General features: G+C 41.7%; 1 protein-coding gene across 1 annotated transcript in view; it reads left to right on the forward strand.

Moving 5' to 3' along the window:
* Window positions 1-27554, forward strand: part of LOC309551811 (solute carrier family 2, facilitated glucose transporter member 9-like) — a 69535-nt gene that overhangs the window by 26564 nt on the left and 15417 nt on the right. Inside the window, exons 3-8 of the mRNA XM_082252506.1 lie at window positions 1064-1224; window positions 8082-8206; window positions 13328-13457; window positions 16612-16760; window positions 21459-21646; window positions 24085-24195. Coding sequence (XP_082108632.1) covers window positions 1064-1224; window positions 8082-8206; window positions 13328-13457; window positions 16612-16760; window positions 21459-21646; window positions 24085-24195 — 864 coding nt within the window. The remainder of the gene's footprint in view (window positions 1-1063; window positions 1225-8081; window positions 8207-13327; window positions 13458-16611; window positions 16761-21458; window positions 21647-24084; window positions 24196-27554) is intronic.

Genomic DNA, 27554 nt, shown 5'->3' on the forward strand with positions numbered 1-27554 from the left:
CCTCAGGATCGCCCCACCAGGAGGTGAGCAAGCCAGGGTCCAGTAGCAGATATAGCAGGTCAGGATCAAGCAAAAGCGTAGTCTAGGAATAGCCAAAGGTCGGTAACAAGTAGTTGCAGGTCGGGATTAGGCAAAAGCGTAGTCGAGGAACAAGCCAAGTGTCGATAGATAGGGACGTCAGCAGGAGAGACAAGCGAGATATTGGCTGGTGAAGTCACAATATTCTGGCGACCAGGAAGTGCAAAGACATGGCTTAAATCAGGAAGTTCATGGGAGGAGCAAAGAGTTCAAGGTTCCAGGCAATCAAGATTCACGGCAAGATCATTCAAGGATTTGTCCAAGGAGTTGTCCAAGGAGCTGTCCAGCATTCCAGGTGGCTCAGCAAGTAGAGTCATTGCCAGACACACAGGTTCAAGTCCGGGTCCTGACAGAGTGTTTCCATCTCAGGATGCAGTCAAACAGCTAGGAAATAACTATAGTAGCAATAGACATTCTACCTGACGGATAGGAAGTCACACTTTATACAGGAGTAAAGTTTCATCCTTATCACCTCAATCAGCTATTGATTTTGATGAGTTATCCATATCAATTTAGTTGGTTGCAAATTCTAAATACAAAATCTATAGTACATTTAGATATGTAATCTACAGATCAATGAGCCTAACTAGCAACTCTGTCCTCTAGAAAGGAGTAGTTTGTAATGATTCAACTTTTTTAGAACATTTAGTTCTATTTCCTTGTGTTTAATACAGTTTGCCTGGTCTAAGAATAATTCTGGGCATCTGCTCACATAAACTTTAGAGTCCATGTAGCGCGGAGCAAACACTGTTCAATGGATGGATAAGTATTAATGTTCAACTTTAATCTAATGTCTGTAGCTAGCTTTAGGGTCCATGCACACTGGCTTAAAAATCGCTGCCACTACAGGAGTTTTGTGTTTGCCTGTAGAAGCAGCCCAATGTTATCCTATTTGTCCATGAACATAAGGAAGGTTAGAGGCATATTTTAAGCTCAATGTTTAGAGGCAGGAAAATAAAACCCTTCTGGATTCTATCCTCTGCAGTTTGTCAGAAACTTTATCAACCAGACCTGGATAGGAAGGTATGGATCCCCTGTCCCTACAGAAACACTTACCCTGCTCTGGTCTACGACAGCTTCAGTGCTCAGTCTTGGAGGCCTCCTGGGATCATTATCATCTGGGTACATGACGCGAAGGTTTGGGAAGTGAGTATTTTCATGGAAGTGCTGTTATACTTATTGATGGGATCTTCTTCCAGATAAGGTAGTGATTTGCTACAGTCTGTTTAGAGTTGCAATACAATACTCACTTTAAACAGTATGAACGGTCCTCTCAGTCTGAGTGTTGCTGAACAAGGGATTTTTAAAGACTTGATATCAACACATAAACAGGTACTTAGCTAGATTTAGGAATACATAAAATTAGATTTTTATATAGTTGCATTTAGTTGTATTTCTTTTTCCTTTGCTTCAACTTCAAATTTAAAGTATAGTTAAATCAAAACTTTAGAGATAGAAAAACAATTCTGTTTGACTATACAGGCCTGAAAGGAGTTTTGAACACCATTTGATAAAATAAAACAAAATGTATTAAACAATTGATAAAATTGTATAAAAATAAATGCTAAATATGCGTTATATATACATTTAGTACCGCTTAATGAGTATACAATACATGTGGCTAGGGCTATGATTTTACAACATGTACTTTGACAATTGTTCATATATGCGTTTCGCTAATACTTAGCTTCCTGAGGGCTTAGGGAACCAGAGTTGTACCTCTCTTTAACAGAAAAACATATTGTTACTTTCCATACTATCTAATATTTTATACATTTATAGATAACTATAATAAAATAATAATCCTAAGTTCCCGCCCAAAATGTGTGTGACTATCTCCGCGCTTTAGGATGCACCAGCAACTGCTGGTAATAAAATACCCCTGAAGCTGCTACTTGAACAAATATGAATATTTGGTAACAATGTCAACAGAATAATAGTAGCGCTGAAACACTATATAAGAGTTCCTAAAATAGACAGTGGATGTCCACTAAAATAACAGTGTGATAAAACACTTAGTCCTCACAGTCTTTAATTGACTAATACCATAAGTCTATTAACGGGTGAATCTAAACATCAATCCCCCTTCCAGATCTTCAATAAACATGAAAGTCCAATGTTATTAACGGTAGTTGTTGGGTAAGTACTGCAAAACCTCCGTGTAGTCTGGTCGGGTCACCACAAATCCACCACCAAGTGCAGGGGGACAATAAGAAATGGCCACTCACCGGATAGATATGCTCACCTACTCTCATAAGTGAGCACCACTCGCATAATGATCACAAATCCACATGTCACCATAGGATAGGTTAAATCGAGCAAGAGATGGTTCCCAATCCAGTGTAGTGTCCCTTTTCTGCCAATGTCTCCCAAATATGTGGAAAATAAACAGATATCTCCACTAGTGCAATACGTCTCATAAGGCTTTATTTCAAAGTAAAACAACACATAATGCACTCACTTGTAGTTGGATAAATCACAGCATATCTCATAAAGGCAGTATCGGGACCCCCTCTCCTAATCCGATGTGGCTCCACGCCAGATCGGGTAGTTCTGGATGTCCTTTGCTGCCGTAAACCACGATTGGGTGCGTCGTCTGGCCACGCCCCGACGCGTTTCGTCACTTCCTGACTTCAACTGGGGGCGCGGTCAGGACGACGCACCCATCCTCTTTATGCTCCGCAATCACAGCGTCGCAACCAATGATAGAGCAACCAGGTCAACCGGAAGGACATCGTGCCGACTTCCGCCGGAAGATAAACAAACCATGGACAGTTCCCCCGTCTGCTATTGATCACCCACCACCTCTGCGGACACCTGGCAATATGGAAACTACGCCCATAGATCTAAGCAACCCAGACCAACTCCTAAAAGGACTCTAGTCTGATCGGGTGACCTGTTACTCATACACGAGCGGGCACTGCCGATAATTATTACATTACCAGACAAATGACCCGATCTAAATATGTCATATACCCACAGTGCAAATAGCTGCGATATTAAGCATAACAAGATAAAATCATGAATATGCATAAACCTGTGTATATCAATACAATACATAATAGTATAAGACATATTAAAATATATAAAAAAGAGAGTATACTAAAACTCAGGTTAAAATCAAATGTTTAAAAATGTTTTAAAATCAAACAAGTTTAAAATCACATATAAATTATATCTTGAAATGGAATGTCATAAGACTTAAATAGATGGCAGATGTTACTGCTAATGACTGAAGCCATAAATCGGGATATCCATGTAGGGATAAAATATATATAGACACGAGATAAAATTTGTAGACACTAAATAAAATTAAGAGTCACTGATAAAACAATTGATGTCTAATTCGATGTTTAACCCCACAGGGGCAAGGGATTGGGTCAGGAATATCCACTTCGTTTTGCATTTCGAAAGCTCCCTGACCCAATTAGCCCCTCGCCATGATGGAGTGACTCGTTCAATGCCCCAGAACATTAGTTCACTCGGGTCCCTTTGGTGGTACTGTCTGAAGTGGGCTGATACGTTATGTTCCCATTTGCCATTGATAATATTGGTAATGTGTTCCCCAACACGAACCTTCAATGCTCGTTTGGTCCTCCCAACATATACCAATTTGCATCGGCACATGAGCCCATATACCACATGGGTGGTGTCACACGTGATAAAAGATTTGATTTTAAAAACCTTATCAATGGCAGGGACAGAGAAAGACTCCCGTCTTCTCAGATTGGTTGGGGCAAGGGAACAAGCCCTACACTGCCCACATGTGAAAGACCCTTTACGGTCTGGGAAAAAAGAAATCTTAGGTGGTTCTATCACCTTTTTTACCACCCGGTCACCAAAGTTTGGAGCCCTACGATAAATAAAGGATGGTTTGCTTGGTAGGGCTGGACCCAGGGTTTTATCCATCAACAGTATTGGCCAATGCTGTTTGAATATAGCCTCTACCTTTTTATAATCGTTGGAGAAGTCGGAGAGGAAACTCCACTGTTTGGGGTCATTCTCTGGTTCTCCACCTCTGACTCTAGGGTTCAATGGTCTTGGTGCTTCCAGAATCTTAGTAATTTCCTTATCCAGCCCAGACCTTTCATAGCCCTTGGCCACAAATCTCTCCTTCAGAATTTCAACCTGGTCACAGTAGTCATTAGTAGATGTACAATTTCGTCTTACACGTAAGAACTGGCCCCTAGGGATGTTCTTAAGCCAGTTCGGATGGTGTCCGCTTTGAATGGCCAGATAGCTGTTTCTATCTGTGGGTTTGAAGAATACCTTAGTATTAGTACGAAATTGTACATCTACTAATGACTACTGTGACCAGGTTGAAATTCTGAAGGAGAGATTTGTGGCCAAGGGCTATGAAAGGTCTGGGCTGGATAAGGAAATTACTAAGATTCTGGAAGCACCAAGACCATTGAACCCTAGAGTCAGAGGTGGAGAACCAGAGAATGACCCCAAACAGTGGAGTTTCCTCTCCGACTTCTCCAACGATTATAAAAAGGTAGAGGCTATATTCAAACAGCATTGGCCAATACTGTTGATGGATAAAACCCTGGGTCCAGCCCTACCAAGCAAACCATCCTTTATTTATCGTAGGGCTCCAAACTTTGGCGACCGGGTGGTAAAAAAGGTGATAGAACCACCTAAGATTTCTTTTTTCCCAGACCGTAAAGGGTCTTTCACATGTGGGCAGTGTAGGGCTTGTTCCCTTGCCCCAACCAATCTGAGAAGACGGGAGTCTTTCTCTGTCCCTGCCATTGATAAGGTTTTTAAAATCAAATCTTTTATCTCGTGTGACACCACCCATGTGGTATATGGGCTCATGTGCCCATGCAAATTGGTATATGTTGGGAGGACCAAACGAGCATTGAAGGTTCGTGTTGGGGAACACATTACCAATATTATCAATGGCAAATGGGAACATAACGTATCAGCCCACTTCAGACAGTACCACCAAAGGGACCCGAGTGAACTAATGTTCTGGGGCATTGAACGAGTCACTCCATCATGGCGAGGGGCTAATTGGGTCAGGGAGCTTTCGAAATGCGAAACGAAGTGGATATTCCTGACCCAATCCCTTGCCCCTGTGGGGTTAAACATCGAATTAGACATCAATTGTTTTATCAGTGACTCTTAATTTTATTTAGTGTCTACAAATTTTATCTCGTGTCTATATATATTTTATCCCTACATGGATATCCCTATTTATGGCTTCAGTCATTAGCAGTAACATCTGCCATCTATTTAAGTCTTATGACATTCCATTTCAAGATATAATTTATATGTGATTTTAAACTTGTTTGATTTTAAAACATTTTTAAACATTTGATTTTAACCTGAGTTTTAGTATACTCTCTTTTTTATATATTTTAATATGTCTTATACTATTATGTATTGTATTGATATACACAGGTTTATGCATATTCATGATTTTATCTTGTTATGCTTAATATCGCAGCTATTTGCACTGTGGGTATATGACATATTTAGATCGGGTCATTTGTCTGGTAATGTAATAATTATCGGCAGTGCCCGCTCGTGTATGAGTAACAGGTCACCCGATCAGACTAGAGTCCTTTTAGGAGTTGGTCTGGGTTGCTTAGATCTATGGGCGTAGTTTCCATATTGCCAGGTGTCCGCAGAGGTGGTGGGTGATCAATAGCAGACGGGGGAACTGTCCATGGTTTGTTTATCTTCCGGCGGAAGTCGGCACGATGTCCTTCCGGTTGACCTGGTTGCTCTATCATTGGTTGCGACGCTGTGATTGCGGAGCATAAAGAGGATGGGTGCGTCGTCCTGACCGCGCCCCCAGTTGAAGTCAGGAAGTGACGAAACGCGTCGGGGCGTGGCCAGACGACGCACCCAATCGTGGTTTACGGCAGCAAAGGACATCCGGAACTACCCGATCTGGCGTGGAGCCACATCGGATTAGGAGAGGGGGTCCCGATACTGCCTTTATGAGGTATGCTGTGATTTATCCAACTACAAGTGAGTGCATTATGTGTTGTTTTACTTTGAAATAAAGCCTTATGAGACGTATTGCACTAGTGGAGATATCTGTTTATTTTCCACATATTTGGGAGGCATTGGCAGAAAAGGGACACTACACTGGATTGGGAACCATCTCTTGCTCGATTTAACCTATCCTATGGTGACATGTGGATTTGTGATCATTATGCGAGTGGTGCTCACTTATGAGAGTAGGTGAGGATATCTATCCGGTGAGTGGCCATTTCTTATTGTCCCCCTGCACTTGGTGGTGGATTTGTGGTGACCCGACCAGACTACACGGAGGTTTTGCAGTACTTACCCAACAACTACCGTTAATAACATTGGACTTTCATGTTTATTGAAGATCTGGAAGGGGGATTGATGTTTAGATTCACCCGTTAATAGACTTATGGTATTAGTCAATTAAAGACTGTGAGGACTAAGTGTTTTATCACACTGTTATTTTAGTGGACATCCACTGTCTATTTTAGGAACTCTTATATAGTGTTTCAGCGCTACTATTATTCTGTTGATATAGATAACTATAGATAGTAATCACATTTATAGATATTTATATGTATATCTATAGATATAGATATTTATAGATAGTATGTATTCGTATGACACCCACCTTAGGGCCAGCTACGTATGTATCAGCATCCCCTCGGGCGTTGGGGTGTATACTATGCTGATACATTTGTAGCTGGCCCTGAGGTGGGTGTCATACGATTACATACTATCTATAGGATTGTATACAAACTATGTGATTACTATCTATAAATATCTATAAATGTATAAAATATTAGATAGTATGGAAAGTAACAATATGTTTTGCTGTTATAGAGAGGTACAACTCTGGTTCCCTAAGCCCTGAGGAAGCTAAGTCTTAGCGAAACGTGTCAGATTATGTGAACTATTATCAGAGTACATGTTGTAAAATCATAATCCTAGCCACATGTATTGTATACTCATAAAGGGGTACTGAATGTATATACAATGCATATTTAGCATTTCTTTTTATACAATTTTATCAATTATTAATACATTTTGCTTTATTTTATCAAAAAGCGTTCAATACTCCTTTCTGGCCTGTATAGTCCGATAGAACCATTTCTCTATATTCTATATACATAACATGGATGATGGCCTTGTGACTGCCTCATATTTATAATAACTCCAAACTTTTTTTTTAGTCTTGGATGGAGTGGGGAGGGATTAGAACACCTGTCAGGTTTTTACTGTAGGTCTGTGCCTCTGTTAGGGATATTCAGTCTTTCTATTAGTCCTGTTTACTATTATCATCAAAAGTGAAAGAAAATTCCCAATTTTGGGTTGTCTCCAGGTCAGAAGTAGAGAGTAAATCTTCCAATGGGGATACTAGTTCTGGTGACAACCAAGGATTCCTTCACTTGGGGGGGGGTTCCTCTCACTTCCTGTTTTGGCTATGGGACAGGAAGTGTATGTAAATCGCCACAATGGGACAATGGGATGGCAAAAAAACAGTTGACGGGGGTTATAACCCTCCCTTACTCTGTCCAAAATTTAAGAAAATTTGCCTTTAGTTTCACTTTAAATTAAATGCAACATCTGCTAGCTCTGTCTAGAATGTGGGTGTTTTCCCAGGCAAGGTGCAATAGAAAAATGAACAACAGCAGACATTAAACTGAAAACAAATAGAGATGAGCCTGCAGCTAGCATGCACTATACCTATCCAGGGCAAAGTAACAGGTTTACTGGATAGTTTGCCCTCTCTGTTTTATTGTAAAACTGCACTAATTTAATACACGTATTAAATTACTAAATATATGAAGTTGTTTCAGTGAATTTATAATTGTAAATACTGATTCCCCTTAAGTTTTGCAGTATTTTAGAAATAAAGAAAATGTGGCCCTCAGGATGTCTAATTTGCCCCCTCAAAGAGTTATCTCATAGATGTTAGCCTTAAAACTTGAAAAGGAAACTATATTTCGCCATATATTGACCACTAACAAATATTTTTTTCCCTTTTTTCCCAGAAGACCATCTCATGTGCTTAGTAGCTTGATGGGAATAACTGCATCACTATGTCTTGGGTTCAGCAAGATGGTGGGATCCCATGAACTGATTGTGGTTGGCAGGTTTCTTTATGGCATAGCTATAGGTATATCTGTAAACACCTCTACAGCATTTACGCTTGCTTGACCCCTTTTGCACTCAGTATAGTTAGGACTCAGCAAGGCCCCATTTATTCTAATAAAAGAGGGGAAACAAAAAAACATGCTCTGGAAACAGGATACGTGTCACCTGTTTAAGGTGTTTAAGGTCATATGACAGTATTTTTGACAAATGTTATCCATAGTGTTATCCAAAGACCCCATTGCAGGGCATGGGAGACTTCATGCTGCACTTCTTTATAAATCAGTCCTTAGTCAAAATATAGCTAATTATCTAAACATATATTTGTGGCTTTTTTTGAATATACACCTAGCGATTTGTTACAGCTACCAGAACCATGCAACTCAGGAATCACGATGGCATGCATTTCTATATTGGATGACTGTCAGCAGATAAGACAGATCTACACAGATATAAAAAAAAAAAATGGTGATTTTCCTGAATCGATTCTCTCTGCTGATTACTATTCATGTTATACTGTATATTCAGTATAGTAATTACCAATTGAGAAGTAAATAAAACAATCGTTACATTCCATCATTCTACACAGATTACTGCACTCATTACCTTACACCTTGCACAAATGATACTTTAGCAGTTTAGCTTTATGCACAGTTAATCCTTTCTAAGGCTTTTTTTTTTTTTTTTAAAGATATATTTATTAAGGTTTTGCATAAACAATAGACATTAACATTAACGGTTGCAATCGCAACCAAAATTCTACAGTGCCTCCTTAGTCTTATGTACAAATTATACATAGAAGGGAATACATTTATAGTAATCTGAAGTTTAGTAGAGATATAGCAGCATACAGCAGATCATTTAGTCATGCGGAGAGGTAAAGTAATATAAACTAGTCTCCTGAGCCTGAAGATGTCAGGATAAGAGGGCTGGACACCCATCTATTCCATATTTTGTCAAAAAGAAGAGGTCATTTTCGCAATTCAAAGGTGAGTTTATAAAGAGGCAGGCTATTGTTAATCAAGTGGAGCCAGGTGGTTATCATGGGCCCCGAGGTCTCCTTCCAGCTCAGGAGGACAGTCTTCTTCGCAAAAAAATATAAAATATGTAATAATCGTTTAGTGTATGTAGAGACTGATAGCTCACCAAAGATACCCAATAAACAGTTTTTAGGTTTTTAGGATATAGGATATTAGGAACACCGAGAACGGTGGATAGAAAATTATCGACCGCGGACCAGAAAGAAAAACCAATGGACAGGACCAAAAGCAATGAATAAAGTAAGCCTCAGCTCCACAACCTCTAAAGCACTCTGAAGTGGATCTTAATCCCATTTTACACATTCGATAGGGGGTGAGATGGCTGTGATGAAATATTTTAATCTGAATAACTCTATTTCTAGAGGCTATGACCGAGCTTTTGTAAGTATCTGCTAATTCCGCACAATCATCATCATTTAACTGGATGTCTAAAGTAACCCATCGGGCCTGTGCTACCACAAACCTAGGGTTAGAATCAGCTAGCAATGCAGAGTAGTATTGGGATATCAGTTTGGTAGTATCTGTGTTCCTAAGTAACTTCTCTAGGGGGGCCATCTGTAGTGGAAATGAGAGTGAGCCAGATTGTGCTCTTAGAGCATGGCGAAGTTGAAAATAAAAAAAAACAGAGACGAAAGGGGAAGACTAAATTCTTCTCATAGTTGAATAAAGGACTTGAGGCCTTGTTCTGTATATAAGTGGCAAAGGTATTTAACATCCTTGACAATCCAATAGTAGGAGAGTAATTCAGACATGCCAGATAGGCCAGCAATCATCCTGCCTTATTTCCATGCTCAAGTATTTTTTGAGAAGTGTATAGCATGCATTTCTGTGTAAGATCTAAGAGGCAAAGTTCATAACTTCTATGGGCGTGTAACAGGGGGCATGTGTATGGGCAGTGGGATTGGAATTATAATCAACCTCTGCTATCAGCATGGTAGATTCAAGTTTCTCAGTGCAAAGTTTAGTATTCTTTCTAAGCACCCCAGTAATGGACATGAATGTGTCATGCATTGAGGGCTTAAATGCCTCCCATTCTATATAAGAGTTAACAGAGTGAAGATTACAAGTCCAATAATCTGTTATGCCCTTCATGCATGCATAAATTAGAGAAAATCAGTGGGGTTCCTCCCTAAATGTGCCACATCCCTAATAGATAAACCATGAACAAAATTCCCCTTAGGGTGGGACTTTGAAGGCACTAAGTAAAAAATACTGTGAATAAAAATCAGTTGTATTTAAGTTAGCATAAAAACACCAATGCTATATGGACATGGGTGTACATGGAATACATATACATATTACACCAATATTAATAGGCGAAAAAGGATTGAAGTCCTCCATCCGATGCGTTTTGGGGCTTTCACAGCTCTTTCTTCAGGGGTGTGTTTGACATCAACCTTCTACAAAATATAAGTAAATTAATCACATGTTTGTACAATATTACGGAATTATTCTTTGGTCATTATAGTCTTGGGTTAAACTTACAGCCCTCCTGAGATCTTGTTTTTAAATGCTGACATGGCAATGCTGTATACTCCAATGGAATCTAAGTTTAGCCCAAAACTGTAATGAGCAAAGAATAATTCTGCAATATTGTACAAACGTGATTAATTTACTTATATTATGTAGAAGGTTGATGTCAACCACACCCCAGAAAAAGGAGCTGTGAAAGCCCGAAAACGCGTACAGCACCTCAATCCTTTTTCGCCTAATAATATTGTTGTAATATGTATATGTATTCCATGAACAACCATGTCCATATACTGTAGCATTGGTGTTTTTATGCTAACTTAACAGAAACTGATTTTTATTCACATTGTCTAGTACTTAGTGCCTTCAAAGTCCCACCCCAAGGGGATATTTGTTCATGGTTCCTGCATGTATTAAGGATTATTTGATCATCAAACAATTGCGGGTTTAAACGCCACAGGGGTGGGCAAGAAGGGGGAAGGATATTCATCTCTATCATAAGTGGAGTGTGATCAGATACCCCACGGGGCAGGATATTGGCACTCGATATGAGAGGGAGGGTAAAGGGGGTGACAAAAGCCATATTAATACGGGACATTGTGTGAAAGGAGTCTGAGTGGCAAGTAAATTGTCTAACATCTGGATGCCTCCATCTCCATACATCCGTGAGATTATATACTTGTATCCAGTCCAATAGAGATTAAAAGGTTTTCCCCTCACCCCCAGCACACGGTCCAAAGCAGGATCAATCACTGCATTGAAATAGCCAATGTACTTCACTGGACCATGGCGGAAATCAAGAGTGAATGAGGCAACCTTAGTCAGAATTTCAGCTGAAAAGGGTGGAGGTATGTAAATGTTGACTAAGTTTAAGAAGGATCGGACAATCTGTAGTGATAGAAGGACAAAACGACCCTCTGGGTCAGTTTTGACTTGGCTGATCTCAGTCGGGAGGAATTAATAATATGGAGACTCCTCTAGAGTGGGAGGTGTGAAAAGCATGGAAAGAGCGTTCAATCAAAGCCTTTTTCAAGGCAAGGTGTTTAGGTGCCACTAAATGAGTCTCCTGCAGACAGATTATGTGGGGTTTGTATTTCTCAAGGAAGGAAAAGACCGGGGACCATTTGCAGGGTGAACCCAAACCCCTAACATTCCATGAAAGAATCTTCAAATGACTAGCCATATTAAGAAAACATAAGAATATTAGCGAGTGCAGGACACTCTATAGGGTGTCCAGCAGTCCTCAGCCAGCATGACAGAGCGATTATGGTAATTGAGACACAAAGGAGGCATGGACATTCAATAAACAACAATAGTAAAAAACAACAAAAGAGGAAAATAATAATAGCACATTAGTATCCCAACCCACCCACCCTTCTAATCCATCCCAATTATAGAGAGCTTATATCCCAAACAGGAAAAAATTGTCAACAAACCCCGTGATGCAGTCACATACAGGTAGGGGGTTACAAAAGTGATAAAGGACGGAACATCAGTGAGTATGGTTCCTCATGTGGGTCGGTACCCAGAGTAAGGAGTATGACCAGCGTTGCGATGAGAGAAGGGTTAACAGTGCATCTAGTAAGAGGATTGTCCTCCAGTTAGGTAAGGAGAGAGTGCACAGGATGAGTGTAGAAGAACATCTGGGGGGGGTTAAAATTATCCCACAGGTAAACTGGAACTAATGAAAATTCAAAACCGTGCATAAGGCAGTAATAGCAAGATCATCATCATTCAACGTCTGCGAGGAAATTGTGAGCCACCAAAGGTTTCATCCAGCCAGGAGGAGGCATCAGCAGGCGAGATGAAGAAATAAGACTTGCTTGCATGGATAACTTTAAGTTTTGCTGGATATAGCATGGAATATTGGATTTCTTGAGCTCGCAGTCTGGCCTTAACGGAGGTAGAAGAGGCACACTGTTTTTGCACTTCAGCAGAGAAATCCAGGAAGATGTGAATGATCTGGTTGTTGTAGCGTAGTTCGCCTCTCAGTCACACAGCACGTAGAATAGCCACCTTATCTTGAAAATTAAGAATGCGAGCAATTAGGGGTCATGGTGGAGCGCCCGCAGGGGAAGGTGAGGAGGAGTGCGGTGCACCCGCTCAATGGCAAAGGAGGCATGGATGACATCTTGGCCCAAGGTTCCTTTCAGCCAACTGAGTAGGAATTGCTCTGGGTTGGTCCCCTCAGATTTTTCAGGGAAACCCACAAAGCATAAGTTATTTCGGCGGGAGCTATTTTCAAGGTCATCCACTTTAGCTCTGAGTGCTATTAACTCTCTGGAGGTTTCCCACATGGTAGTAGTGAGGGGTGCAAGAGTATTTTCCACATTACTTATGCGATCCTCAGTGGCCCTGGTACATTTTGAGTGAGGAACTTGACCAATGTTCCAGCGGCTGCAGGCAGTTTATGCGGTCCTATCTTTACCATGCTGTGGGCTCAGTGGAAGCACGGGATGTTGAGGAATCTGGTGGTGTAATTCAGAAGTGAAAGGGAGCATGATGGACAGCAGAATGGGAAGAGAGAGTTCAGAGCCTAGGATTTAGTGTGCCGCTCGGTCCGTCCATCAGCTTCTAAGGTTGTTTTCCTGACTCAGAGAGATGTATTTATGTAAACTGAATTTCTGTATTGTCAGGTTTGGGCATTAACATTTATGTGCAGTATCTTGGAGAAACTGCTCCAAGGAACCTTCGAGGATTCACCAATACTACAGCCCCCTTCTTTGTAACCACAGGGAAGCTGTTTGGACAAGTTGTTGGGCTCAGGTAAGCTTTGTATCATAGGATCATAACCACCACAAAGTAACATTTTTATAAAGATTACAAGGATTATGGATGTGACTCACTTTAAGCAAAGGTATAGCTGAAAATATTTACTTGTGTACACTTCCATTGCTTAGTATACATGAGTGATCTTGATTCTTGATACTTTAGACCAGGGTATCCAAACTTTCTGAAAAAAGGGGCAGTTTACTGTCCTTTAGACTTTAGGGGAGGGGGCGGACTGTGCCCATGGGGAGTAAACAATGCCCAATCTTTGGTATTAGGGGGATAAATAGTTGGTGTCTGTGGAAGGAATAGTGCCCTATTGTGGGTGTCAGTGGCAAAGATAATGCCTCAAGGGCCAGATAAAGGCAAGCGAGGGGCCACATCTGGCCCCAGGGCCACAGTTTGGAGACCTCTGCTTTAGGCTAACTTGTTTATATTCCATGATCAGGAAAATAATATAAAAAGAAAAAGGAAGCAGAGAGTTTGACTTATAGTATCCTAGGAGAAAGAAAGAGACATCTAGGTAAAGTGATCCGAAAAAAGAAAAAGGACGTAGAGATTGAAGAAATAGGGCATGCGCTGGTACTGTGTGTGCCATCTGAAGGAGTAAATAATGGCACATGTCTTAAGGTTATAGGAAAGGGGTAAATCTGTGATTTTTGTGATGTTTATATTATTATGCAAGTCTTTGAAATCCAGCTACGTATCTACTGTATATTGAACAGGTGTTTGTGTATTGCTTTAATCCAAATGTTTGTATTTCCCAAATTGAAACTTTCAATATAACGTTCAGATCTTAGGGAACACCTGATGAAGCTATTATAGCTGTAGCTCATGTTACATTTCTTTGATCAGTATATTTTTGATATACTATAAAATAAAAGAGTATGTGTAACACGTGTGGTATATTTGACAACCAGACCAGATCACTTTTTAACATTGCGTCTGTGCGAAATATTATTTTCAGTAATAAAAAATAAAGTGCAACAAATAGAAATGATAAAAAATATTTTTTTAAGTTATACAAACAACACATTCGCTCATGGTAGGAGGTGACTAGTTTGGAGAAATATATAAATCAAAAGATTACAGTTTTGGCTTTAAGGTCACATATTAAACTAAACTAACACATTGAGGATGAAGAATTTATGAATGGGGTGCACGGAGTGTAAGTCCCAAAACAACTTACATATTATGCAATATCTCCTGGACACAGCACTGGGGGTCAGGAGGGCATGGTGCAGGGGGGTCAGGAGGGCATGGTGCTGGGGGTTAGGAGGCCATAATACTGTGGGGTCAGGAGGCCATGGTACTGAGGGGTCAGGAAGGCATGACACTGAGGGATCAGGAGGCACAGTGCTGGGGGATCAGGGCTTGGGTGGGGTGTCAGGAGGGCAAAGAAGTTGTTTTTTAATGCAGAGTTGTGCAGAGAAGCTGCTGTGGCAAACCTGCATGTTCTGGAGCTGATCCCCGTCAGCAATTTCACTTGCAATTTCACTTGCTGGCATTCCTCTTTCACCTTCCTCACAAGCCCCTTGGATCAGGGATGGGTGCACAGCACTCACAGCAAGAGCTCGAACCCACCCAAGCTACTTTTACCACCCTGCAGCTGCACGAAAGGACAGGGGGTGCCTCTGCAGCCTTGGATTGGATAAGCGTGTACCTGCGTTGCTTCACAGTTCTGGGGAAAGGGCTCTGTCGGCGAAACAGGGAGGTGTTTACTCTCTTCCCGTCACCTGCCCACAGTCGAAGGGTAGATAACTATCAACAGTTTGCCAACCCCTGGGGTAGAAGGACCCCTCTACATGGAAGTCAATTAAAAAAGTGCCCCCTTACATTAGTATTGACTGTAGAACTGCTCCTTTACATTTGTGGTTAATGTAGACATGACATGTGTTATATTTGTGGTTAGTGTAAAAGTTCCCCCTCAGATTGAGGAAGGTGGACATGGACCCCTTGCATTGGGGATCAGAGTAGATAGGTCCCTTTACATTGGTCCTGGTTAGAAAAAGGGCACCTTATAATGATGATCTGTGGGGAAGTCCCCCTTTCATTGGTGGTCAATAGGAGACTGGACCTATAATATAATTGATGCTCAGTAAAAGAGTGTCTTTACAATGATTGTCAGTGGGAAAAATGCCCCTTACGATGGTAGTCAGTGGAAAGAATGCTCCTTACAATGGCAGTCATTGGGAAGAATGTCCCTTACAATGGTGATCAATGGGAAGAATATCCTCTTGCATAAAGTTAAAAAGATCATTGATATCAGAAGATGAAAGTCTCTACTGATCCCATGGTACTGACTGAATGAAGTTGGTGTCAGAACTATGCATGCGCTGTCTGGTAATTTATAATAAATCTGTCACTGCTTGCCACTCAAGGGACCATTGTCAGTTTTTGCAGGAACCCTGGTTGAGATAGACTGCTGTGATGTATGAAATATTGATAAGTACTAGATGTGGGTTTGGTGTGATAGCTTAAGGGAGGCTGAGAATTTGATTTCCAATGCAGGAAAGCACATCTGTAAATAAAGAAATAGGATGGCTTCCATTGCCCATCTTCTTTTTTAAATACTAGTTGCCTGGCTGCCATGTTGATCCTCTCGCTATTTTTAGAATCACTAACCTGGCACCAGTATGCAGATCGGGAAAGTTCGAAAAACAACAAAAGTCTTTATCTGCATAGTTCTTCCTGGTTAGAGAAATACATTTGGACAACCTGACAACTGAGCATTTAGCACCTCTGATCAGCAACGGCAGACACTATGCCTCTGTAATGACAGATTTTCTAACAGATTTGGCTAACTTGGTTTGGGGAATCAGTTGGGACCTGAGTATGTATATACACCTTTAATACTGTTTAATCCATTTATGGCATTAGCAATACGATAGCCTTTTTAAATACTGGCTTCCACAGGCTACATCTACATTTTTCTCTTTTTTTTTAATTAGGTTGATTAGCTTTTATTTACTTTATATTGCAGAAATATACAACATTGATTTTGCTGTACCAATGATCCTTGAAGTTAAAGAAAGATTACTTATTTTAAAATTAATGAATGAAGTATGCCCTTGACTATGCTGTTGACAACAGTCTGAAGGTCATAAATGTCTATTTTTCTTTTCACCTATAAAATGTTCATATTCTCCAGTGAGGTTCTGGGAACAGAGGAACTGTGGCCCCTGATGATGTCATTGTGTGGTTTTACTGATCTCCTGCAGTTGATAGTTATGCGTTTTTATCCAGAGACCCCTGCACACCTGCTGTTAGTGAAGAGAGACCAGGAGCGCTGTAAGAAAGGTAAAGTCCACCAAAAAAAAAAAAAAAAACAGCTGCAAGATAAGAGCCATGGCATGATTTTGAAAAAATAATATGTTAGAAATTTCAACATATCAACAATTGAAAAGCGAAAAGTATACTAAATGAAATTAAAAAAAATACTATATTAAATGATGAGAAATAAAAATGAGAAGTAGGGACAATTCTAAGATGTAAAGAGCTGCTGCATATGCCTTTTGGCCGTCTTTTTCCAAAAAATAGTATTTATTTTGATGAGCATAGCCATTATTAAAATGTGTGAATATGTGTACATTGTTAAAACAAATCTGTAAAAACGATAAATTCTTCTAAAGGAAAAAAGATTGCGATATTACACAGGAACATGTAGAGGTACATTTATAATCTTTATCATTTTGAACAGTCCAGTGCATCCTGACCACACATCTCTCTCCCTGGGATCTGTTAATGGCAACAAAATCCAAAATAGAAATTAAACTAATTGTATAGATTCCATTTCTGAGTGATGAAAGCTTTGCATTAAAAGCTGTAGGAAGCAGTGTTTATATCGTTAAATCCCACTGCAACTTTTTTGGAGGGAGATCCACATGGCTCTAATAATTCCTGAGATGACGATAACACCATTCCCTTGTGGTTTCCTTCTCCACGTCACCACTAGAAGTTCTGATTCATACAAAGATAGATGAAACCTGAAATCCAATGCTTCCCTGGAAATATGAACCTCTACTTCCTCCACTAGACACTTTTGGACATACAATAGTTATATGATCTGTAACACCAAAATGAAAAAAAAAAAATCAGAATAAAACCCGTTGTACTGTAGCAATGATAAACTAATGTAACTCATCTCCCGAGAGCAGGCGTGGTAAACTTGTGGAATATAGATGGGTTCAAGTACAGCTCTCAACATGTCTGAAAGGATCTCACAATATAAATAATAGACAACTGTCACCTAAAACATTTAACATATTTGGTGTGACCCTAGAGGGTTTTTTTGAAGTGTAAGTTCACTTTTTTCAGAAACAAAAATTGAGGTGTGAACTAAATCTGTACACCTTCCCCACCCCCAGTCCCGACTGTACATACCACACTGAGCTGTTAGTACCCACGCAGCCGGTACAGCGATCCAGGAATTTGAAATCCCCACTCTTCTCTCCTTTCTCTCTGCAGCGCTTCCAGGATGGATTAGAGCGATTCTGATTGGTCATCGCCAATACAGAGAATTGCTTTGATCTGTTCCAGAAGCCCTGCAAAAAGCAGAGGGAGAAACGTGGAGATTTCAAATCTCCAGACCACTGTACCAGCTGTGTAGGCATCTACAGAGGTAAGTACTGTATTGACTGGGGGCTGGGGAGGATGTACGGTGTTCACCTTATTCTTTTCTTCTGTGAACGATCACTTTAATTAATTTATTACATTTATTTATGTTCTTTTGTGTATTTTTCTTTCATTGGACACCTGATCCATTCCTCATGAAGCTCTGCAGCAACAGATCACTTCTAATAGTGGCCTACTGCTGGCTGAAATCCATCAGCAATAAATCAGTTAAGCAGTGATCTACGTAGAGGCTGGACAGAGCTGCTTCAGCTCTGCTTGAATCTCCATTCTAACAGGAAGTGCTGTAACATAACTTCCGATGTAAACACATGTGTAAGGGCTGTTACATATTGTGTTTACCCTACCTGCTACCAGGAAGCACTCGGTAGCAGGAGTAGACACCCAGGAGCTGATCAATTTAGCCCTGGGCCAGAACAAGATGGGGGGGGGGGCAGAAGGGACACATTCCCTGGGTGCTGTGTTGAGGGAGGGTGCGCTGGACGCTGCATATCCTGCTCCTCATTGACAGGAGTTACTGCAGTGTGACTCCTGTAGGAAGAGGCAGGGGCCGATAAAGATGCTAGGGGGAACATATGGTCTCTCCTTCCTCCAGCTTGCTGTGGGAGGAAGAAAGCCAGCACTGAGAACTTTCCTTAGTCTCAGTGCAGCACCACTGCGGAGTGAGGGCAGAATTTCCTTCTTCCTGTCTCCCTTGTCATGTTAAAGACCAGAGAGGAGAAGTAGGAGAAGTCGCCTTCATTCCTCATGGGTGCTGTGTGATCTGTGAGAACACGAGGGGGGGGACGACAACTCAGGCCCTGACCTCCCTTCTCCTCCTCTGGAACCACTAGACCCATCTCATGTCCTAGGGCTCTTTTACACTTGCAGTAGCCCTCTAAAGAGTTATTCATGATGGATCACTTTTTAGAGGGTGTTTGACATGTGGTGAGGAGATGTTGTGTCACTTGTTTACCGCCTGTTTTAATCCCTAAAATCCTGCACTACTGGGCTGCAACTGTGTACATGCATGCATGTATACAGTTTTTAAGTGGTTACTTAGCTGTTCTATTCACTTGGATGGGTCGTGTTCAGTGGAAAGTACTGCCTATAGAAATTGACAGAGGGATGAATTTGCTGTGTGAGTGTTTATCTCCTTATGGTTTTCTTTGAAGCTTGGGGGTGATTGGGAAGTGATAAAAATGTGGTTCAGCCACCTGTTTTTATTGTCTTCCAACCCAAGTATAAACAATGCCTCAGGACTTGTTTACACAGGCGGGTGGGGGGATGTAAAAGCAGGCAGTTGAGCTATGTTTTTTTACACCCCAGACCATTCGCCTGAACAAGGAGATACAGCTGCTCATGGCTGTACACATGCCAACCATGTGGCAAAAATGAAATAGCATATCACATTTGGTGGGTTGTACTGCTGCCACTTGGGACACATTTAAGTTTATAGGGCCATACTGAAACTACATACAATGCATGCTGCTGCAGCATAATGGGTCGATATTGTCAGGGATAAAACAGGCTGTAAAGAGGTGACATATTGCCTCCTTTCGGCCTGTCAAACGTGTTTTGAAAAGTAATCCACTGCAAACCATTTTTAAAGGGGCAGCAATGATAGCAACACATCTGAACAAACCCTTAGAGCCCTTTCAACCCTCTTCCTCCCTCAAAGCCCCCCTAGATCTCTTTAGTCTTTAGTGCACCCCTTAGTGCCCACCTCCCCTTCCCTCCCTCATCCCACTGACATAGATGTCTATCAGTAAACTGACCAAGCTGGCCAAACTTTGATTGAATGATCTTTTTTACATAAATCAACAACGCTTTATGTCAGTCAATAAAAATAAAAAATGAAAAAATCACATGTACATAAGTATTCACAGCCTTTGCCACTGATCATCCTTGAGATGTTTCTTAAACTTGATTGGAGTCCACCTGTGGTAAATTCAGTTGATTAGACATGATTTAGAAAAGCACACACCTGTCTATACAAGGTCCCACAGTTAACAGTGCATGTCAGAGCAAAAACCAAGCCATGAAGTAAAAGGAATTGTCTGTAGACATCCGAGACAGGATTGTATGGAGGCACAGATCTTGGGAAGGGTACAGAAACATTTCTGCAGCACTGAATAACCCAATGAGCACAGTGGCCTCCATCATCTGTAAATGGAAGAAGTTTGGAACCACCAGGACTCTTCCTAGGCCAAACTGAGCAATTGGGGGAGAAAGGCTTTTGTTAGGGAGGTGACTAAGAACCCGGTGGTCACTCTGACAGTGCTCCAGTGTTTCTCTGTGGAGAGAGGAGAACCTTCCAGAAGAAAAACCATCTCTGAAGCACTCCACCAATCAGGCCTGTATGGTAGAGTGGCCAGACGGAAGCCACTCCTCAGTAAAAGGCACAGGACAGCCCATCTGGAGTTTGCCAAAAGGCACCTGAAGGACTCTCAGACGATGAGAAACAAAATTCTCTAGTCTGATGAAATAAGGATTGAACTCTTTGGCCTGAATGGCAAGTGTAATGTCTGGAGAAAACCAGGCACTGCTCATCACTTGGCCGATACCATCCTTACAGTGAAGCCCGATGGGGGATGTTTTTCAGCGGCAGGAACTGGGAGACTAGTCAGGATGGAGGTAAAAATTAATGCAGCAATGTACAGAGATGTCCTTGATGAAAACCTGCTCCAGAGTGCTCTGGACCTCAGACTGGGGTGAAGGTTCACCTTCCAACAGGACAACGACCCTAAGTACACAGCTAAGATAACAAAGAAGTGGCTACGGGACAACTCTGTGAATGTCCTTGTGTGGCCCAGCCAGAACCCAGACTTGAACCCAATTGAACATCTCTGGAGAGATCTGAAAATGGCTGTACACCGACACTCCCCATCCAACCTAATGGAGTTTGAGAGGTCCTGCAAAGAAAAGTGGGAGAAACTGTGCAAAAATAGGTGTGCCAAGGTTGTAGCATCATACTCAAAAACACTTGAGGCCGTAAGGTGCTTGAGCAAAGTCTGTGAATGCTTATGTACATGTGATTTTTCTTTTTCATTTTTAATAAATTTGCAAGGATTTCAAACAAACTTCTTTCATGTTGTCATTTTGGGGTATTGTTTGTAGAATTATGAGGAAGATAATGAATTTAATCCATTTTTGGATTAAGGCTGTAATATAACAAAATGAAGAAAAATCGAAGCGCTGTGAATATTTTCCGAATGCACTGTATAACGAAAAACTAGTAAACCAACCTGCCATTGATTTTTATAAAAAAATTGCTACTCAATTGTTTTCTGCCTTTATTTGCTCAGTTATGCACAGAATGCAGGAACACGAAGACCAACATTATAAAATATATTACTCATTTTTTGTCAATCTTCTTTTTCTTAGCTATGCGTAGGATATGGGGACATGGAGAATACCAATTAGAACTAAATGACATACTGGCAGAGGGGGAGCTGCGAAAAAACACCAAGAACATGACTGTGCTAGAAGTTATAAAGGAGCCATCTATGCGCTGGCAGCTCTATGCTGTGGTTGTCATCACAATTACCCTTCAGTTATCGGGCATCACTGCAGTTGAGTGATTACTTTAAATGTTAAGCAGATACCTGCAATAAGTAAATAATGGATTGTTTCTTATGATAACACATAACAGAACTAAGTTACAAAACTCATTTACCAAGAAAAATGTTATCTAAGGCTCAGGATACAACATTACCGTCTTTGCTGTCATTGTGTTCAAGCAATTCTCATGATGGACATTATTTCCAAACCTCTTCTGCCAAGCTAGTAGTATTTAGTCAAATTCAGCAAGAATTGTTCTGTAACGTTAGAGATGTTTTGTAAAAAGGGGTATGAAAAATACATATTATTATAAACAGACCCCTTAGTGTAAGTGATCAAAACATCCATCCGATTTTTGTTCCCAAAGAGGTAGGTCTAGAAAAACCACAATGTCCATAGTAAGAATTTTTCACATGAGGGTATTATTTAATGAAAGCTAGGAATTGGAAATAGGCTTTGACAGTGAATTGGTCTTTTTATGCTTTGTAGCACCTCCAACTTAGGTTGGCCATAGATGGATCGAAATGTGGCTGGTTTAGCAGGGACCAGAGAAATTTCAATCCATTTATAGAAGCTCCAGCTCGATCGACTTCTGTCAAATGAGACTGGAAAAAGTTAATTTGATCAGTGACTACAGCCAATTGGCTGCAGTGCTGATCAATATATTCTGATAGCTGAAGAGTAGTGCAGCAGGAAGGATTCCTCCATTCACCTTGCTTGTGTAGATGGGAAAATTTGTTGTTTTTTTCTTTTTTTTTTTTGCTCAAAAGAAACACTGGAACTTTTTTTAAAGATATATAAAAGAAAAAAAATAAACAAATTAAAGAAACAGAATACCTATTCATTAGTAGGAGAGCCTATTTAACATACTTGTAGTGCAGGAGTGTCCAATCTTTTGACCTTCCTGGGTCATATTGGAAGAAGAGAAATTGTGTTGGGCCACACATAAAATACACTAACAATAAGTATTGCTGATGAGCAGAAAAAAGTCGGGCAGTTCACAATTTAACAATCACTGATATAGATAATGTACCTATCTGAGTAATAAAACTTTTTTTTTTAATATTTTTTATTCAAAAAGTAAAAGAGGGCAACATAAAATTAAACATATTTAGGGAAACATAAAATTAGATAAACTAACACATCAATACCTGGTTCAATGGATGTAGTAGCAATTCTCAAGGTGCTCATCAGATATTTTGGTTCTAATTATGCCATTTGTGCTACTTGGAAATAGTTGCTCACAAATAGAGATGCTGCCGAAAACTGATGATATGAATAAGGTGTGATTGTGAAGAGTGGGATATCTGTCTTTGGAAATATAAAACTTACAAAAGTCCAGTAAAGAGACACCATCAATTTTTTCTTCAGCACATGTGTTTGTACGTGTCAATGCATAATTTTTAAGTAAGTTTACTCTTTTGTGTTGGACCACATTCATAGCTGTCTAGGCCCCATGCAGCCTATAGACTGCAATTTGGACACCCCTGTTGTAGTGTTGCAACAGAAAACCGCATAAAAGTATTATCCCATATAAAAGTGTTTCTCACCCTTTTTTTTAGTCAAGGAACCCTTTAAAATGATGGACAATCTCAAGGCACCCTCCCAAATGATGGGCAATCTCGAGGCACCCCTTAAAATTATGGACAATCTCAAGGCACCCTCCCAAATGATGGGCATTCTCGAGGTACCCTTTAAAATTATGGACAATATCAAGGCCCCCTCCAAAATGATGGGCAATCTCGAGGCACCCTTTAAAATTATGGACAGTCTTTGGGCACCAAATCCTAAATTGTAAAAACTATTCTAATAGTTTTAAATAATGCAGCAAAATCCGCACACGTAGAACACCCAACGTTAGAGGTGCTGTTGGTACTGACTTGTATTCCATTGTTTCTCTTCTATTTTTTCTCCATCACTTAGCTATAGAGACCCCAAAGGGGTATGGGAGGGTCAAACTAGCATACTATGCAGGTGGCTGACATCCTCCTTATAATCTGATGATGTCATTGGTCGTTAGCAGGATGGAAGCTAGAAGGTTGTAATGGAGCACAATGAAAATCTGTGACTTAATATAACTAAAAAGGCAGCCTTCATCCACCCCCCGCCTTATATACAATTTTTGGGCAATTTTTAGGCATTTTGCTGAGGCACCCCTAAAGAAACTTCAAGACACCCCAGGGTTGAAAAAGGCTGCTATATAGTATACAGAATAGATGCTAGAGTTTTGCAGTAATTGAAACTTGAGTGAAACTGGCATGGTGACCAAAGTAAATGCTTATGTTCTTCAGCTTCTGTATACTGATGTTGGATTTCAAGAAGATTTCATATGTGTGCCATCTTCTCATTTCTCTGCACATTTAATGCTCTGTCGACCCCACACTGATTAACATAATAATAATGTTGTTTTAATATGGATGAAATGTTCTAATAATTAGACACTTTTCAGATTTTCTTTTACGCAAGAAGTGTATTTCTCACTGCTGGGCTGCCTGAGGAAAAGATCCCCTATATTTCCCTGGGAATGGGAAGCTTTGAACTGCTGGCTGTCATGTTATGTGTGAGTAGTTTAAAAAAAAAAAAGGGTTCAGACTGGGCCCTATACTCGAGGAGCAATTGTCTGTATCTTCTTTCCATTTCTTCTCATTTACTGTAATATTCTGCTTCTTCTCTTTCTTTTTTTCCTCTACTCATTATGCTCTTCATTTTTCATGATGTTTGGATCATAGATCATCCTCTTTCTATTGTCACACTTGTTGGTTTATGTTACCTAAAGATGCCTTTTAGTGGATTTAGTGGAATGTCCTCTTTGATTGCAGGAGGGGATTTATTCCTTCTTGACTTTAATACTTGGTCAGTGGTCAAGGACATCTGATGTCTTCCCATTACATCATTTTTTTTCTCTAGTGCAGGGGTACTCAAATGTAAACTTGTAAGGTCCACTTACAAATTTTCCATTCAGTCCGAGGTCCGGAAAAGTGACCGTCAAATTCCAAATACAGAACGCCAACAACAAAAAAAGGCATTCCCCAAAACTTGCCCCCATCCAATGCAGAGCGACCATGTGCGTGCCCCCATTAATGCAGAGCGACCATGTACGTGCCCCCATTAATGCAGAGCGACCATGTGCGTGCCCCTATTAATGCAGAGCGACCATGTGCGTGCCCCCATTAATGCAGAGCGACCAGTGTGCGTGCCCCCATTAATGCAGATTGACCAATGTGCGTGCTCCCATTAATGCAGAGCGACCATGTGCGTGCCCCCATTAATGCAGAGCGACCATGTGTGTGCCCCCATTAATGCAGAGCGACCATGTGCGTGCCCCCATTAATGCAGATTGACCAGTATGCGTGCCCCCATTAATGCAGAGCGACCATGTGCGTGCCCCCATTAATGCAGATTGACCAGTGTGAGTGCCCCCATTAATGCAGATTGACCAGTGTGCGTGCCCCCATTAATGCAGAGCGACCAGTGTGCGTGCCCCCATTAATGCAGAGCGACCAGTGTGCGTGCCCCCATTAATGCAGATTGACCAGTGTGCGTGCCCCCATTAATGCAGAGCGTCATGTGCGTGCCCCCATTAATGCAGAGCGACCAGTGTGCGTGCCCCCATTAATGCAGATTGACCAGTGTGCGTGCCCCCATTAATGCAGAGCGACCATGTGCGTGCCCCTATTAATGCAGAGCGACCAGTGTGCGTGCCCCCATTAATGCAGATTGACCAGTGTGCGTGCCCCCATTAATGCAGAGAGACCAGTGTGCTTGTCCCCATTAATGCAGATTGACCAGTGTGCGTGCCCCCATTAATGCAGAGCGACCAGTGTGCGTGCCCCCATTAATGCAGATTGACCAGTGTGCGTGCCCCCATTAATGCAGAGCGACCAGTGTGCGTGCTCCCATTAATGTAGATTGACCAGTGTTCGTGCCCCCATTAATGCAGAGCGACCATGTGCGTGCCCCCAACCAGTGTGCGTGCCCCCATTAATGCAGAGCGACCATGTGCGTGCCCCCATTAATGCAGAGCGACCAGTGTGCGTGCCCCCATTAAGTCAGAGCGACCATGTGCGTGCCCCCATTAATGCAAATTGACCAGTGTGCGTGCCCCCATTAATGCAGATTGACCAGTGTGCATGCCCCCATTAATGCAGAGCGACAAGTGTGCGTGCCCCCATTAATGAAGATTGACCAGTGTGCGTGTCCCCATTAATGCAGAGCGACCAGTGTGCGTGCCCCCATTAATGCAGATTGACCAGTGTGCGTGCCCCCATAAATCTGGACCGCCGAAGCGGTCTGCTTCCTTCCGTCATCAGCGGGGGGGGGGCAGAATTGAGAGGATCGGAGTGGCTGTGTCTTACACTTGCAGCGCTGCATGATTACAAAAAGCCGAATACAAGTTCTTACCCGGCGGAGAGGATGTCCTACAAAGTCCCGCCTCCTGGACACCGGCTCCTATGATAGACGTCACCAGTGTTCTGTCTATCATAGGTATGAGCCGGCCCAGGAGGCGGGACTTTGTAGGACATCCTCTCCGCCGGGTAAGAACTTGTATTCGGCTTTTTGTAATCATGCAGCGCTGCAAGTGTAAGACACAGCCACTCCGATCCTCCTGATCCTCTCAATTCTGCCCCCCCCCCCCCCCCGCTGATGACAGAAGGAAGCAGACCGCCGAAGCGGTCCAGATTTAAGTCCGTGTGGGTCCGGAGGCGGCCCGGAGTCCGCCTATTGAGGACCCCAGCTCTAGTGTATGTGTAGGACACACTGTTGCCAATGATTTACAATTTGCTACCTATTGTGACCCATTGTGATCTTTGATCCAAACAAACGTAGACGCTTTCTTTCTTTTATTGAAATAATTAAAAGTATTGCTAACAAACAAAATAAATAAACAAATAAATAAATGTTAACTCTCCAAAAATAGATTCCATCTGTGCTTTTCCCTTTAAATTTTGTAGCAACTTAGCACATATAAGAGTGATATGTTATAACCATTGTGTGACATAGCTTTGTAAGATTTGCAAATGAAATGCATACTGCAGATAAGTCCTCTCCAAACTGCAGCCTGGGGGCCAGATGCAGCCCTTTGTTTGCTTTCATCCAGCCTGTAGCACCCTACAGGTAGGTGCTAGGTAAATGCATAGTGGGCCTTGTCTGCCTTACAGCAGGACAGTGATTTGGTAGGGTGTCATGGTTTCCAGGTGTGTTGCTGAGAGGGGAGTCTCCCCACTGGCTCTGTGAGAGGCTTTTCATAGGGCAGTGGAGGAAACCCAATCAGAGACACATTCGGGCTTGTAACTACCCCAGAAGGCAGATTCTGCAGCAAAGGATTCTGGGAGTGGGTATAAGTCTGAGGGGGATGCATGACTCATTGTCTTTGGCGGGAGCAGAATCCCAGGAGGGAGAGAATGGCTGTCTCTCCTCCTGTCAGAGGAAGCGGATGTCTTGGGTGCTGCCTGAGAATCCAGACAGTGCTGAGTTGAGCTGAGGGGAATCCGGTGTGCCGAGAACCAGCGGAGAGCGAGAGGGGTTAAGTCCCAGGAAAGCCTACACAGGTCGTGAATACTGAGGACCACTCCGGAGAAGGGGTACCTAGGTTAAGGACCCTGAAGTGTTAAAGGGGGCGCCTGCAGTTTGGGCCCTGAAGAGAAAGTGCACAGTGCGAGTGCACCTGTTGAGAGTTGCAGCCATACAGGATTTCACAACAAGCTACCTCAAGCAAGTGTAAGGCAGGAGGGGGTAGTCAGTGACTTTTGAGTGCAAGCAGTGTCAGAAGTCCCTTATGCTACAGTCCTGGATCTTCTGGACTTAAGTTGGAGTTCCAGCACAGCTTTCAGAGTTACAGTTTGTTTCAAGTGTCTGTCAGCGTTGGCTAGCGTCGGCTGGCTTCAAGACAGCGCTAAAGGGCATTTTTCTATAACAGTC

The sequence above is a fragment of the Pelophylax lessonae genome (genome assembly GCF_965119305.1).
Source record: "Pelophylax lessonae genome assembly, chromosome: 1".
Lineage (NCBI taxonomy): Eukaryota > Metazoa > Chordata > Amphibia > Anura > Ranidae > Pelophylax > Pelophylax lessonae.